Source organism: Arvicanthis niloticus, chromosome 29 (assembly GCF_011762505.2).
Source record: "Arvicanthis niloticus isolate mArvNil1 chromosome 29, mArvNil1.pat.X, whole genome shotgun sequence".
Lineage (NCBI taxonomy): Eukaryota > Metazoa > Chordata > Mammalia > Rodentia > Muridae > Arvicanthis > Arvicanthis niloticus.
In genome coordinates, this window is record NC_133437.1 from 3,591,516 (window position 1) to 3,607,778 (window position 16,263).

Consider the following 16,263-nt stretch of genomic DNA (forward strand, 5'->3'; position numbering starts at 1 on the left):
CCATATTACTAAAACACGAAGCCTGTTAGGATAATATTTTTTAAATATTGAATTTGTATTTGGGAAAAACACTGTCTTTAGAAACCTGAAATAAATTAGACATCAGAACTCCCCTTCTGCTTAAAAGTAAAAATAACTTAATTTGAGTTGCAGGATTGCAGTACTGTCTGAACCAGGGTATAATGAGATTCAATGACAACTCAGAGATAACAAGAGCTGGCTGGATCCTTTGTGTTTTTTCCAAAGCTACCGGTTTAATGTGTCCTTGCACCTTTCCTTGGTGTGTAGTTTCATGCTGTTTAATAAATCCTTGTTATTAACCACTGCCACATTTATGCTTATTTTTTTTTACTTCTCATTCTTAAGAGCACATTTTAAGATGCATCTTAACATTTTGTACTTCACTACTTTCATTCAGTTTGTTTCAAAATCCCAAACATCTACCAAATGATAGCCAAGTCATCCCCCAACGCAACCGAACTGAGAATTAATTAAAATTTTCACGGCCGGTCTTTACTAGTTTTTTTTTTTTTTTTTTTTCACTAAATCCCACAGATTATATGTAGACCACATAATGTTTGAAATTAATTCCATGCAATGCTAAAATATTTATATATCTTTAATTTTTTTTTTTGAGGTTTAAAAAGTTTCAATGACCAGCTTGTCATTCTTAGCTTTTTCATTGCAACATTTCTTATTGATGACATCTTAGGATCTTCATTCTTCTTGATTGACTGAGCCACTGTGGAATATTTAGAAAAGGAGAGTGGTTTTTTTTTTTTTTCTTTTTTTTTTTTTAAGCAATCTCTCTTGCCATTCCTCCACATGGGCAGTATTTTGTGACTGAGATATGATAGGTGCTATTAAAACAGAGCATTCAGACATCATTTTCCAAACTCAGTGTACTTCAAACATTAGTGGTAGCAGTAAGCAGAGTGAGAGACTGAGGGGCAACAGTACAGCTGGCAGCCTGAGATAAGAAAGAAAGCATTGGTCTCCCCTCTCCCTGCAGCACTGCGCACTCTACTTGCCTTGAGGTAAACAGAGAGACACAAAGTGGCGCCATCCTGTTTCAAACTGTTTCAATATGTCCAGGTACTAACGAACAATTTTGTATGATGTTTTCAGCAAGGAATAGATATCATTTTGGTACATACTCGGGATATTTTTTGTTTCCTCTTATGCAAGTCAAGGAATAGAACAGTTGTTCCCTGTAAATAATAAGTGTGTGTGCTGAGAACCTGTTATTGGAGTTGCTGAATGTTTCCAAAAAAAAATTATCATGTAACAAACACACAGCTCTTAGAGCTTATGACAAGGCTTTAGCTTCAAAAACAGAAATACAGAAACTGTTACTCTCTGATTACATGGTGCTTGAGTTTCCTTATACTTACATGGTCAGTAGTTACAATTTAATTGCAGAGTTACTGCTTGTTCTTTGTGTGTAGAGGGAAAATAAAGTGACCCCGTTTTCTATTTACCAAAAATAAGATGGTTCAGAAAATAGCCCTGGTTTTCAACTGTTCTGACAAGTGCTGTACCTGGCATGGTTGTATCTCGCTTAGTGACTCCTTTCTTCTTCCTCTGCCACATGTCAGCCGATTTGCAGAAAAGGAATACATTAGGAAAAGCAAGATGATACACAGCTAATTGGAAATGAAGGGTTGGACGGGGACCTCAGAAAAACCCGATGCCCACATGCACAGTGAAGTAGAGAAAACGGAAAAAATCTACAAGCTAGGGAGTGATGTTTGCTCATGTTTTATGATAGCAAGTAAAGTAGACACACACACTTCTATATTCTAATCATGTCAGGCTGCAGGAGCCAAAGAGCCAGGCCCTTTCCATTGAAGTGTTGCTCAGATGGTACAATGGGTATTGAGATTGCATGTTTAAAATTAAGCTTTCTGTATAGTTGACATATGCTTAATTTTAGTGACTTGTGTTTTCTTATAGTCAAAGAGTAAAGAATTATCTGTTCAGAGATAATGCTGAGTGGCTTCTGTCATAAAGCCCAGATGCTGATTCCTGATATATCATCTAAGCAAATGCTCACATCTGTTTACATTGTAATGGGTTTCCAGAAACAGATGTTTACTACAGAATACTGTTGAAATGACAACAAGCAGGGAAACAGGTCAAAAAATAAAGTCGTACTTAGCTTAATGAAACCCCCACCACTCATACACCCATACTGAATTATATTAGTTTTGGAAGACTTGCTAAAACAAAGGGCACTTTGGTGAGCCTACCTCAAAAGCATGAAACAGTTTATAGTCTTTAAGATGCACATAGTACATTTTGATCAGAAAATAAAATATCTGTGTTAAAGGATAGCTATAACTGGTTTTCTATATTTTAAAATCATGGCAATCTTGTTGATCACACTGGTACTCAGTCACCTTCCTTACCAGCTGTCCCAGCATTAGCTGGGCTCAAGGGTTCCTTTCCTTTACAACCTCTGAAGCTCTGAGTAAATTAAGCTTTGAGATTCCTTGCTTAGTTTGACAAGAGTTTCTACAACATACCACAAAACCAAATGGAGAACTAAGTTTGCTTTGGTTTTTTATTCTTTAAGTAGTTTTTAGCTCGTCTAATTGGGAAGTCAGAAACCACTTACTCAAAGTCCCTTTCTGTTTGAACTTAACTGTGATAGTTTCAAGACTTAAGTTTCCTACAGAAAGAATAATAGTTCCATTCATTTTTGTATTATCATTTGAAAATCAATCACTATTATTTTAGTGTCTACAATGTTGTGGTAATCAATGTAACTGCCAAAATAATGCCATCTGAAGAAATGAGATGCTAATAACTTTGGGATGAGGAGAAGGGCGGGATCTTTTTGCTTGTTTTCTAAGATGGGATTTTATTTTGTAACTCAGAGTGGCCTGGAACTTGTTAAGTAGCTCAGCCTGGCTTCAAACTCACATCAATCCTCCCTCCCCAGCCACTCCAGCACTGGGTTGAAGGAGAGATCCATCTCACCAGATGGGAGCAGGTACTTCTCAGATAACATGTATTTGAAAACAGTGCTAGTGGACACAGCAGATTGCAAAAGAGACATGTTTGGGTATGAAATAGGACATTTGCATGCCTTGTGTTTTGATATATTAACATAATCAAATTAAATTTGAAGAACCTATTCTATTCTTTCTATTTCAGATAATCTTTTGATTCTGTTTGAAGGGCTGAGGTCAAACAAAATCACATATCCCCCAAAGCATGTTACTAATTAGTGTTTGCTTGTGAATCCCTACCTTCTCCTTACTGCCTGCCCCCTTTGGCCTGGCCACTGTTGGTTTCCTTCTGAGGTTAGGCAAAAGCTGGCACATGGACAAGTTCTCTGGAGGAATTAGGGGAAAATGAGAGTTTGACACCTCGGAAGTTTGTAAAAATCTTAAATGCTGGTAATATGGGCCTACGCTTTAAAAAATGGTGGAAATTAGATAAACTATTATCAAAGCACCATCAATGAAGCAGCGTGACATCCTCTTCAGTAGTTAAGCACCACACTTGGTTTTGGGGATGTGCCTAAGATTTAATACACTTTTGTTTTCAGTCCTCCCATCCCATGACAACATGGAATCTGAAAGAATTGAAAAATTAACTCAGTAATGCTAATTGTCTCAGAAAAATGCCCCCCCCCCATACACAATGTAAACAGAGTTTTGTTTTAGACAATCAGCATGACTTGTTAAATGGCTACAAAGCTGATGCTTAACAGTGAATTGTAGAAGGCAGGTAGATCAAGATATAGGTTAAATGCTTGTGGTCTGGAGTTACACTAGAATAATTGATTTGTAAGTGAAATAAAACATATGTTCATTTGTCAATGGGATGTTTAACATCTTATCTAAAATCTTTCTTGGTCATCTAGTATGGCAGACTCTCCAATGATTTCCTTTCAGCCTGAACTAATTAGGTTCATAGGAAGAACACTGACATTTTGGAAGATGTTACTCTGTTGTTTAATGTGTGATGATTTTGCCAGGGGGAAAGATGTTCCTTCGCCATCCAGATGTGGCATTACTTCAGCTGGGCTCTGCATCATGATCTCTGGACCATACTGCCCCCTAAGCTGGCCCAGGAGATTCTAGCAGAGCTGCTGGAGAAATCCTTGGGTCTGCTTGCCTCCAGATATGCCCGGGCCCACCCCAGTCCTAAGAGAACTGCACAGATAAGGTAAGGAAAGATGCTTCTTTTCAGGGAGACTGTTTTCGAGATCAACTTGTAAAACAGAATGTGGTTTTGATGCTCGAGACAAAACGTGGATGTTTAGTGCATTTGTAATATCTGAGAGGAGAGGGTACCCATTCTTAAATCTGAGTCATTTAAGCAGGAAAGTAGAACTTGGAACTGAATGATATTCCTGCTCCTTCACCTCACAGTTACAGGTGAGCCCCTTTGCTTGTAGGAAATGTTCCCATGTGTGACTAAGTCAAATATACACAATAAGATAAGAGCAAATTAAGGCCCTAGAGCAGAGAAATCGGCAACTAAGCAACAGTGGAGACAAGAAGTTGACTCCTGCTCCTAGGCAACCAAGGCATTTTAGCATTTCCATTTTGTTTTGTTTTGGTTATTTACTTAGTTGCTATACTTTTCCAACGGAGTAACTATTTTTGGTAAAGAAACTACTTTGTTTTAAACCCATACTTACCCACCATGGTCGTGCACATGTTTGATCCCAGCACTTGGGAGATAGAGTCAGGCAGATCATTGAGTTTGAGGTCAACCTGGTCTACAAAGTGCACTCCAGGACATCAAGGGCTACACACAGAAATCCTGCCTCAAAACACACACGTGCGCATGCACACACACACACACCACGCACACGCACGTACACACAAAACCAAAAAAATAAAAAAAACCCAATAAACATATTCTAGTTTATTGTCCTGGTTTTCCCCTTGTTTTCCCTTTTGCCCATCTCTATATTGCTGAAAGCCAACTGAAGAAAATGGGAATTTGTAGAAAATGAGAAGCAAAAGACACTAGGTTTGATAAAAAGACTGAATATAAGTTTAATTCTAGTGTTTTGGTAGTGAATATAATGCAAATGAGCTTACCAATAACAGTGAGCTACATAGAAGTAGGCTTTTGTTTTATACACACTTGGTGTAATGCGATTCAAACCCTGGTTTAGAAGGGTCCCACAGACATCAGAGACTTGCCTTTGTCTTTAGTTTTGGCAGGAGTTCGGGGAGCCATCAGAACATCAGAAGGCGGCTATCACCCTTGCAGCCATCTTGAGCCATATACCCTGATAAGAGACTTGATTACAATAGCCTACAACAGCTGAGCACACTCTGATAACATCTTGTTTTAGATACCCAGGATTTTCCCTTGGGTGTGTGAGACTTAAAGGTGTGTGACTTAAGGACAAGACCTAAGGGCAAGACTTAAAGGCGTGACTTAAAGGTGTGGCTTAGAAATGAGACATTATAGGTGAGAGGCAGATAGAAGAAAGCAACAGATTATTTGGTATTAGGCACTTGGAGGAAGAACTTGGAATTAGACACTAGGCATTAGACATTAGACACTTGGAACTGGGAAAGAGACTAACAACTGGAACTAGGATTAGGTCTTGGAACTAGGGACTTGGAGAGAAGAAGAGAGACTGAAGAATAAACGAGATTGAATCACACACTGTCGGGTCTCCATTCCTTGCATCCGTCCTCACTCTCTCTCTCTTATTGAACCCCTATCCGCAGACGGCAGACGGGAGCAGTTTGGGGCAGTGTGGGCTCTAACAATTTAGCCCCCAAGGCTTTTGGCAGTGCAGGTTCCAACATTTTAGCCCCCAAATGTGGTGCAGCTCGGGCCTCGACACAGGAGGACTGCTCATTTCCTAAGAGCCTCTTCTTGTAAAGCACACTGTGATTTGAAGACATTTAGGTCCTGCAACAATGTTTCATACATACAGTATTTTGCAAAGGCTGTTTTGAATTATTTAGTGATCAAACTGTTTAAAAAATAAAATGGAACTTAAAAAACAATTGAACTTTGAAAAATAGATATAAAATTCTTTTTTTTTTTTTTTTTTTTTGAGGAAAGAATATCTTCTCTTTCTAAGGAACCATAAATCACTTTTGGCTGTTATGTGGCCCATCATTATGAGATATTTGTAAAAATCAAATTTGAATTTACTGTCAGATCATAAAATAAATTATATATTTAATTAATTAATAGTACTATAGAGACATTGGCTTATGTTCTAAATGATTGTACAAAAGTGGTATGCAAATTTAGAATTACAACTTCTCATTTCTTTATTTTGAAAGGTTAATATGAAGGTATTATTGTAGAAATCAAAGTGAGTGTGTATATGTGTGTGTGTGTGTGTGTGTGTGTGTGTGTGTGTGTGTATGTGTGTGTATGTGTGTGTGTATGTGTGTATGTGTGTGTGTGTGTGTGTATGTGTGTGTGTGTGTGTGTGTATGTGTGTATGTGTGTGTGTGTGTGTGTGTATGTGTGTGTATGTGTGTGTGTATGTGTGTATGTGTGTGTGTGTGTGTGTGTATGTGTGTGTATGTGTGTGTGTGTGTGTGTGTGTGTGTGTGTTTATCTTGGAATAGAACTATAAACAATTACAAGTAAATAAAGCTAAAATCAAGGCTTCCTGAGATGATAATTACCATTAGTTACTATAGTCTACTTGTCTCCATATAACATGTATATGATTTATGCATGAGTTACATGTTACTAATATATAATATATATTTTACATATTCTATTTATGTTGTATTCATGGGTTGATATATTAGACCTCAAAAATTGTACAATCCATGTATGTTGATTACAATAAAATGTACTTAAAACTTAAACAAAAAACATATGAGCAATAGAAGTAAAATGTTTATGAGTAAGATAAATAATGCAGTCTTCTTTCAGAAATAAATATAATTTTAGGAATTTCTGAGTATATAGGCATTTCAATTTGTACTTTGTCATGCCTTCTTCCCTCCCTCTCTCAGGAAGAACATGTTACTTGACCTTATGACTTATTTCTGATGGTTTACATGTGGATGAAATGGATACATATTCCGCTACCAAGTTTTGACCTACATTCTGTTTGTGTGTGGTAGGGTGGGGGAGGTGCATGTGTGTGTGCACGTGCGTGTGTGTGTGTGTGAGCTCCTATTTTGCTCACAAAATTTCAAGACCAGCTTTTGTTCTCCAGGAAGAGATTTCTGATAGTACAAAGCAAGTATTCTTTTTTTGAAGAATATTCCTATATGTAACAAGTATTAAAGAAGAGATCATAAATTTGAAAGAGAGCACAGGAGAAATTGGAGCAGGATGGAGGTACAGGAATATTTTCATGCAGCATTTATTTATAAAGTTCTAAAAATATAAAAATATTAAATCATAACAAACAAACCTCAAACCATTGCTAGAACACCATTGCAGTTCTTGCCATTCCTAAAAGTAACGACATTACGGGACATCCATAATGTCATGGCCATCCATAGGCATTCAATGGTGGTTTTGGTGCTTCTTGGTTTGGGTGTATCTATGTAGATATCTCTGATATCCAACCATATCTCTCCACTCTTACATAAGCTTATTAGAGACACAGATTAGAAGTATATGGCTAGCAAAACCACTATTTAATTTAAAATGATACTTTTCTCTCTCTCTTTCCAACAGACTTGATATCACAGCAATCTTAATATGCACTGAGAACATGTTATGGTCAATTTGTGCTTCTGGACAGGAAATTTTGAATCCTCATAAGTATAACAACCATAAAATTTTTAAAATTCATACTCATTGCAATACTCTCTTCACAACGTTAGTAATTCTGACGTCACCATTACCTGAATTATATAAGTAAGTATCAGATGCATTTTGTTTAACCGAGTCATTGTCACACTGCTTACTGAACTCTATATTAAATACAAAGTACTCTGAAGTATATTCTTTTTTTCCTTGAGATAATTTTATTTTTCATTGGTATTTTATTTATTTACATTTCAAACTTCCCAGTTTGCCCTCCACAACCCCCCTACCCACCCCTTCCTCTATGAGGGTGCTCCCCCAACTGCCCACCCACTCCTGCCTCAGTGCCCTGGCATTTCCCTACACTGGGGTATCGAGCCTCCACAGGACCAAGGGCTCCCCTGCCAGTGATGCCTGATAAGGCAATCCTGTGCTACATATCCAGCTGGAGCCATGGATCCCCACCTTGTATACTCTTTGCTTGGTGGTTTAGTCCCTGGGAGCTCTGGAGGAGGGGTCTGGTTGGTTGATATTGTTGTTCTTCCTATTGGGTTGCAAATGCCTTCAGCTCCTTCAGTCCTTCCCTTAACTCCTCCATTGGGGTCCCTGTGCTCAGTCCGATGTTTGGCCATATATTTCTTGACCAAGTTGTAGGAGTGCCTAGCCCCAGCTCAGTTTACTGCTCCCTTTTAACCAGAATGGCAAAGGTTTGCTTGCTCAAGTATATTCTTAATATCATAAATTGGAATATTTTATAAACTGAACATGAATTAATTCTCAAAGCTATTTAATCACTCTGATGTGTTTTGTGTCTGTAGGTCCAATTCAGTTAATACATTTTAAGCTTCACCTTTTTGGTTTTCTGGTTTTTGAAACACTCTTGCTATATGGCCTTTACTGACTTCAAAGATGAAATCTTTCTATCTCCACATTCCAAGTGCTGGGATTATGGGCTTCCACATGGTGCCAGGCACTCTCACCTTTCGAGTGCAATCTATCAGACGTGTGTGTGTGTGTGTGTGTGTGTGTGTGTGTGTGTATAATACCTTTTAGCTTCCTAAAGATTCATTTTTAATTATGTATATATGTGCAGGCGTGTATACATATGCCTGTTAGTCTAGAAGTTGTCAGATCTCCTGGAACTGGGCCTCAGTAGTTTTCATATTTTATATAATGTAATTGGATCTAATTTTAATAAATATATTTTTTAAAATCTAAATGTGCTCAAATCTGAAAGGGATTTAATGGCCTCATATTTTCAATAAATCTGGCATAGGTTGTAATATTAGCTTTCAATGTCTTAACTAGAAATGGAAAGTAGGAGAAAATTTGTAGTTGTATTAGAAAAATAAAATATTTTTCTTACAAATAAAAGTTAGTAAAATATAAAATTTTCAGTCTACTTTGAATTGCAAGTTAGCTTGACCCTATAGGTAATATCATGAATGTTGGAATAGACCTTATGGAACAGACTTTAATGAACAAACTTATAGAGTATGTATAACCAACGAAATTACTATTTTCTCTAACATGATTTGTTCATATCAATTAAAAATGATAATTTTAAAAAATTCTTTCCAATGTTTGTTTTCTATTAAAAGACTATATCATTATATATTCTTACTTTATTGAATAGTAAAAGGTTTACCTAATATATTTTTACTTAGGTTAAAAATTAGACAGAATGTTCCTTTCTATGTGTTTCATTAGCTTGATGAAAACATTGTTATTCTGAATATATTCTAAGAAAATTAACAACGTTGTTTTCAGTTTCCCTACTCCAACTTGAAGTATAGCCATTTCCAAAATATTCTTTCTTCTTGCAAAACAAGCTGAGAACTTGTTTTAGAAGCAGAGAACTCCTTCAGGGAGCAGAAGAACAGTGAGTAAAACCACCATAAGGTTGAGATTATATATAAATGGATTATAATATAAAAAGCTTAAATTTGAAGCCCCTAATAAATCCTAGTGAAATAAACTGATTTACCGTAGATGAGAAAGTCGCTCTGCTCTCAGTTCAATAGGTCAGTTCATCTCAGAAAAAAGCCTTGTGAAAACCAGGAACAAAGCTGACAAATTTCATGGATTGGTCATGGTGAAGCAATATTGAATTTCATGGTTTGTCACAGACGAATTGAAAGAATATAGCCCCCAAATGCATTTGTAAAACAAATAATCACAGATTGCATATTTTAGTAATAATATTGAAACATACATTCATTATTTTTAACCTAGAGCCTTTTGCTACATTTCAGCCATGTAAGTTCTCAAATCTCTGTGACTCGTGCATTTGTAACCTCACACAGCACATTTAAATTGCTAATTTCAACCAAGATTATGGACCATTTTTTTTTCCCTAAACACTGCCTCTAGTTTTTCTTAATTTAAAACATAGGCCTGTGTGGCTTTCATGGACAAGCAAAAACCTAAATGCATCTTCATGATTTCAATAGTTCTCAGTGCAAAAATATTCACAACTTTTATCTTTTCATGTTGATTCAGTTTTTGTTGGTTTACCAGAATATAAATCAGACCTTTGAAATGTATTTTGATTTTTGCGACAAGGGAACTCTTTAAGGCAGTGTCTTCTTTGCCAAGGAGGGAGACATGTGTGTTCTGTACAACCCTATTGACTTTTGAGCTGCTTTACACGGCTGAGATAGGAAGTTGTCAGATTACTAACATTCTAAAAAGCCTTCATCTCTAGCTTTTGATAAAAATTAATCCATATGCTTTGAGGACTAGGGGAAAGAAAATAACAATAAGATGTTAAATGTACTGAATTTTTATGAACTGTACCTGCCATTATCACTTGGCATGCGCGTCATGCCTTGGAAGGAGGGGTCTGCCTTTGTTTCAAGTGGCTCTGACAGATAAGCTGAAAGTGTGTTCATTCCGAGCCTAATGGATCATCACTAAATCCTAGGGCAAGGACATAGGATTTTAAAAATCTTTTCAGGAAAAATGAAACCTAATAAAAATGTGTGTTCTTTTTTTAAGCTTCCCCTCATGAATTTCTGGTATAATGTTGTGAAAAGTGTGCTTTAGATGTGGCCTCCAGGGAAAAAGATCTGCTGAAACATAAAACACCTATGTGAATTTTCCAAACTACATGTTGGTTGTTCCTTTGTGGAGGTGGTTATTCATAAGCATAGTCTCTCCCCTACAAACATTCACACGTCTGCCTTTCTACACTGAAGTTCAGTTGTAGACTGTTTGTTCTAGTTTGTATACCAAGTGAAAAATTAATTCCTAAAGTGGCTAAAGGTGTGACACCTAAGTACATATAAGCATTTGAGATCAATTCCTAGGCCCCTACTGTCCCACACCAAAAGTGTTTATTCTATGAATTTAGACAAATGAACTTGATTTCTGTTAAGACAAAACCAAAACACTGTTGCCTTCCTAACCACCATGATTATGTGCAAGGGCCACAACAGTGATCTATTAAGTTGTCCCCAAATAATTTCAGGAAAGATTGATAAATTCTGAATGTTAGAATTAAATACTACTTATCCAACACATTTTGATACGCCATACCAAATCTCCTAATTGTAAAAAAAATTGGTGTAAATTGGCAGCCGTAACATGTAATAACATAAAGGAGTGGTATTTCCGTAGAGGTGTTGATATGCCAATCGAAGATTAGCTAATCATAAGAAACAGGGAAGGATATTCAACACTAAGCCAGATTCATGTTGGAGTTCATTTGAGATAACTCATGTGGCTTTTGCGTCACCGAATTCCAGAGTACTACTTACTGTATAGTATAACCCATAGTTCTACTTAGAGACCATGCTAATGTTAGGTCCTTCAGATTATGTTCTTTGCCTATATATATATTTTCCTAATTATTTCACAGTTCCCCATAGTAGAACATATTTTCAATGAAAACTTTTTCATATCTCAAGAATGAATGACACAATTAGAAAAACTGGCAACTTTTTAAAATGCTGGGTACAACATATGTTCGCGTGCAATGTTAAGCATGTGATTTTATGACCTAGTGATGAAAACACATATGTACACCATAAATAAAAAAATATAAATATAAACTGTATGGGAGTGGGCATGGCAGTACTTTTCTCAGTACACAAAGTAGAAAAAGTCCTTACACCCATGAACAGATAAACAAAAGTCAGCAGAAACTTACAGAGAAATACTGTTCTACAGTATAAATGCCACGGCAACAATAAACACAAAACCGTTATGCTGAGTACAAACAGATAGACATCCATCCATTAGAAACAGGAAGCACAGGCAAATCTGTAAATAGTCTATGAGGGATCACTAGTGGTTCAGAAGAGAGTCGAAAGAGGAGTTAGTGGATGTCTGGATAAAAACATTCTTGAATGTCAAAGAAATGGTTAGTTGCGTGTAAATGTTGTGATAATTGAATTATATATCTTAATATTGCTGCTAACATGAACTTAGGTTAGCCTGGCACACGCCTGAGGCTAAGCCATGTGTATTGCAGGGTTTTTGTTAGCCTGTGCTACATAGCAAGAACTTGTCTTAGAGGGGGAAAAAAAAGTATTGAACAAGAAATCAAAGTATTTAAAATTGGGGGGAATGTATTTGATAATGCAAAATTATTCCCAAAGACACTTTTCTTATCCTAGTAGATTTGTCTATAAGGTAGATCCTTTCATATGCCTCCATCTAAACAGTACTTGAAGTATCATTTTTAATATCCAACAGCTTTGGGTGTGGTCCTAGGAAATGGCTGGGCATTAGTTCTGGAGACAGCGTGTATGGTGAACCTTCATTTAGCTGGCTCTGCTGTCCACGGGTTTCAGTCTGTCCTCTCTTCTCACCAGATGCCCTCTGCTCAGCCTGCCCTTGCAGCATGCTCTTCACACACATGAGCAAAAATTCATCATCCTCTCCTCTAAGCACATGGTCTGACGACTTCTACTTATCCCTCTTTTATACCCTGGACCCACTGTGAACTATGCATTTTGCTAGTCATTCTTTAACTTAAAGACATCATTTTTTAACATCAAAGTGCTATTTTTCATTTGAGAGATGCAAGTCAGGGGCCAAAGCAATAGAGGCAAACACGTTTTACTTTAAGTGGCTTACTTTGACACTTACATTTAAACATCGTATGTCCCAGAGAAAACATGTTTTTACTGTTTGTTTGGTTGGTTGGTTGTTTGGTTTGGTTTGGTTTTTTTCTGAGACAGTGTTACCCTGGTTAGTCCTGGCTGTCCTGGAACTCATTACATAGGGTACGCTGGCCTCAAACTTACAAATGACACTTAAAATGAAAAAGTAAAGCAGTGATTTGAATTCAATTTAAATCTTGAAGTCTTGAATTGGATGATGTCTATTTGTTTGTGATTGATTGTGATTATAGGGGCATCAGAAAGGCCCACATCTTTAGTAGCCTATGTTATGGAATAGTTTCAACTTAATTTCTAGTTCAGTTTCAACCTAAATCTAGTTCCAAGATTGTGGTTTTTTTTCTTGGATATTTTTAATTGAATATGTCTACTGGCCCAGGCACTAGGCTATGCACACAAGATGAACCTGACACTTTCACCTTCATAGAGAATCCTCTGTTGAGACGCCTTAATCCCATCCTGGAGGTACACTCTGTTAACATCATATTCTGAGAACCTCTCTGCAGGGCCTTCAGCCAAATTCCAAGTGGCACAAGCCAAGTATAAATCCAGCTAAGTCTTTTTAGCTTTTGGCTGTTCTCACTTCTGGGGTGGCTTGAATTTATTTTATCCCAGTTACATAAGCCCAAGAGCAAGTCTATTTGTTGGGAAAGAAAAAAATGATAAGACATGCATAAGAATCAGAGAAGCAAAAGACAATGAATCTAGGCTGGAGTGTCCTGGGTGGTGGCCTGGCCAGTGCAAAGACAGTGAAGGAGAAGAGTGGGGCCTGGCTCCTTATGCTGGAAGATGGTCAAGGCACCTAAGCAAAGCTCAGTTTACATTCTTATAATCTACAGAGAAAATGTGTATTCTTCCTCAGTCTTAAAGCACTTAGCAATTTTTATGGAAGAGGAGGAAGAATTTTAGGAATGAGGTGTAGGGGATCAAGAACATCAAAGACGTTCCACAGAACCAACTAATCTGTACTCATAGGGGGTCCCCGAGTCTGTACAACCAGGAGCCTGCATGGTCTGACCCAGTCCTCTACATGTATGTTACAGTTGTGTGGCTTGTTCTTCCTGTGGGACTCCTAAGACCGGGCACATGGGTGTCTGACTCTTTCATCTGGTTTTGGAATCCTTTTCTTTTTTCTGGGTTGCCTTGTCCAGCCTTAATACGAGCGGAGGTGCCTAGTCTTATTGCAACTTGGATACCATGTTTAATTGATGTCTGTGGGAGGCCTGACCTTTTTTTAAATAGAAATGGAGGAGAGGTGGATGGGGGTCCTTGGGGAGGAAGGGGAAATGGTGTTCTGGATATAATACATGAGAGAAGAATAAAAGAAATTATGTGCTAGAGAAAATATGACTTTATAGATTTTAGGGTCATATTTTATTCTCTATCAATTATCCAGAGTATCATCACTTTTAGCTGTATACTGAAATGTCATTAGAGGTTATCTAATAGAAAATTCATAATCTCATCCCCTCATTGAGCTTGCAGACCAATTTTCACCCACTTATACGCTCCAGAATAATGAAACTAATTTGGGTTCTTGCTGTGGAATTAAATGCTCACCCAGATCACACCCCCTCTGAGACCATAAGCATCTGCCATAACATCCTGTGCAGTTAAATAACCTTACTACTGCCAGGCCCAAGAATCTGTGAGAGCCTGACAGAAACACCCAGCCAAATACTGTGTTTTCTTTGGCAACAGTTAATTATTCCACTATTATTAGATCCTGTGATATATTTTTTTTTGCTGTTGATGATAAAATTGCAAGTGGGTAATTATTTAGACTATTAGAAATTTCATAGCAGTGTTGAGATGTTTGTGGGCCTTTGTTTTGTAAAGGCACCTTGCAGTTTTCTCATAAAGGTACCTTGCCTTTTCTGAACCTCTTTTGACACTGAAAGACTATACTTGATAAGCGTTAGCTTATAGAACCCACATTGTAAAATCCCCATTCTACAAACTGGAAAACAAAGCTTAAGTAAGTTGCCAAAATAAATAAATAAATAGATAACTAAATAAATAAATAAATAACACCTAAATAGGATCCAAACTATGGTTCATTTCTCCTATATGTAACAGTTACTGCTTCTGAATAACCTTCAGCTACTGTTTCCTAGGTCATAGAGGATACAAAAGATTAAATAAAAATGAAAGAAAGAAAAAAGAAAGAAAGAAAGGAAGGAAGGAAGGAAGGAAGGAAGGAAGGAAGGAAGGAAGGAAGGAAGGAAGATTGGAAGTAGAGTTAAATTCTAAGAAGAAACTAAGAGAAATAAGGCCATAAGGAGACAGTGATAAGAGATATATTTTAGGTAGAATGGCCATGGAATACTTGTAAAGTAGTGTGTGTGTGTGTGTGTGTGTGTGTGTGTGTGTGTGTGTGTGTGTGTGTGTATGCTATAGACTCAACCGACCATGATGGAGAGGGCATTCTCCATGAGGCATGATTTCATTTCTGGGCAAATAGGAATGCATGCAAAGGGCTCAAGGCAGAGAGAAGACGCTATGATGTTCACGCCTGAGTCCTCATAAGCCCTTTATCCTGCTCTGTCACTGCCTTTGACGCCGTCTTTTTTTCTTTTTAAACAAGCCTTAACTGTATGTCCCATGGTAAACAGCACCTTCTTCCTAGCTTGTGGTTGTTGCTTGTCTCTTCCCCCAACTTCAGTTGGCCTGTAACAACACTGGGACCCACAACTAGACCATCACCTATGTCTTTCTGTACCTGTTGACAACTACAGTATCAACACTATTGAGTAACCCCTTCTTCAATTGTTCTCAACTTTGGTCAACTCTTTGACCTTGCCTCATTCTGTTTTCCTAACAGCCTTGTGGTTCTCTGAGAAAATATAGGCCACTATGCATTTGTTATACCCTCTCCCATTTTATTCGGATCCAGGAAGCTTCCCAGCATTTTTACAAAACTACTCCACCACTAGGCTACATCCCTAGTCCACATAAATTCTTATAATATTTTATTTATTTATTTATTTATTTATTATTCTCTCAAATATTACATCCTGGTTGTAGTTTCCTTCCCCCAGACTTTCCTTCCTCCACTTCCCCTTTTTTTTGGACCCACCCCCATATCACCTCCCCTCAGAAGTGAGCAGGCCTTCTGAGGACATCAACCAAATGGCATAACAAGCTGCAATAAGACCACCCACATGTTCTCAAATCAAGACTGGACAAGGCAGTCTAGTAGGTGGAAAAGGATCCCAAAGGCAGGTAGGCAAGAGTCACAGACAGACACTGCTCCCACTGTTAGGAGTCCCACAAGAACACCAAGCTATACAACCATAACATATATGTAGAGGATATAAGTCAGATCCATACAGGCTCCCTGGTCTCTGTGAGCCCACTCGAATCCTGATCAGTTGATCTGTTGGCTGTGTTCTTGTGATATCTTTGA

The 16,263-nt window shown here is 37.5% G+C and overlaps 1 protein-coding gene across 7 annotated transcripts in view; it reads left to right on the forward strand.

Annotated features, from left to right (window-relative positions):
- Kiaa0825 (KIAA0825 ortholog) overlaps window positions 1-16,263 on the forward strand; it is a 393,509-nt gene that overhangs the window by 110,223 nt on the left and 267,023 nt on the right. For all 7 annotated transcript variants that reach the window (XM_076927051.1, XM_076927050.1, XM_076927055.1 and 4 more), the window contains 2 exons: window positions 3,992-4,182; window positions 7,654-7,836. In XM_076927051.1, the coding sequence (XP_076783166.1) occupies window positions 3,992-4,182; window positions 7,654-7,836 (374 nt within the window). The remainder of the gene's footprint in view (window positions 1-3,991; window positions 4,183-7,653; window positions 7,837-16,263) is intronic.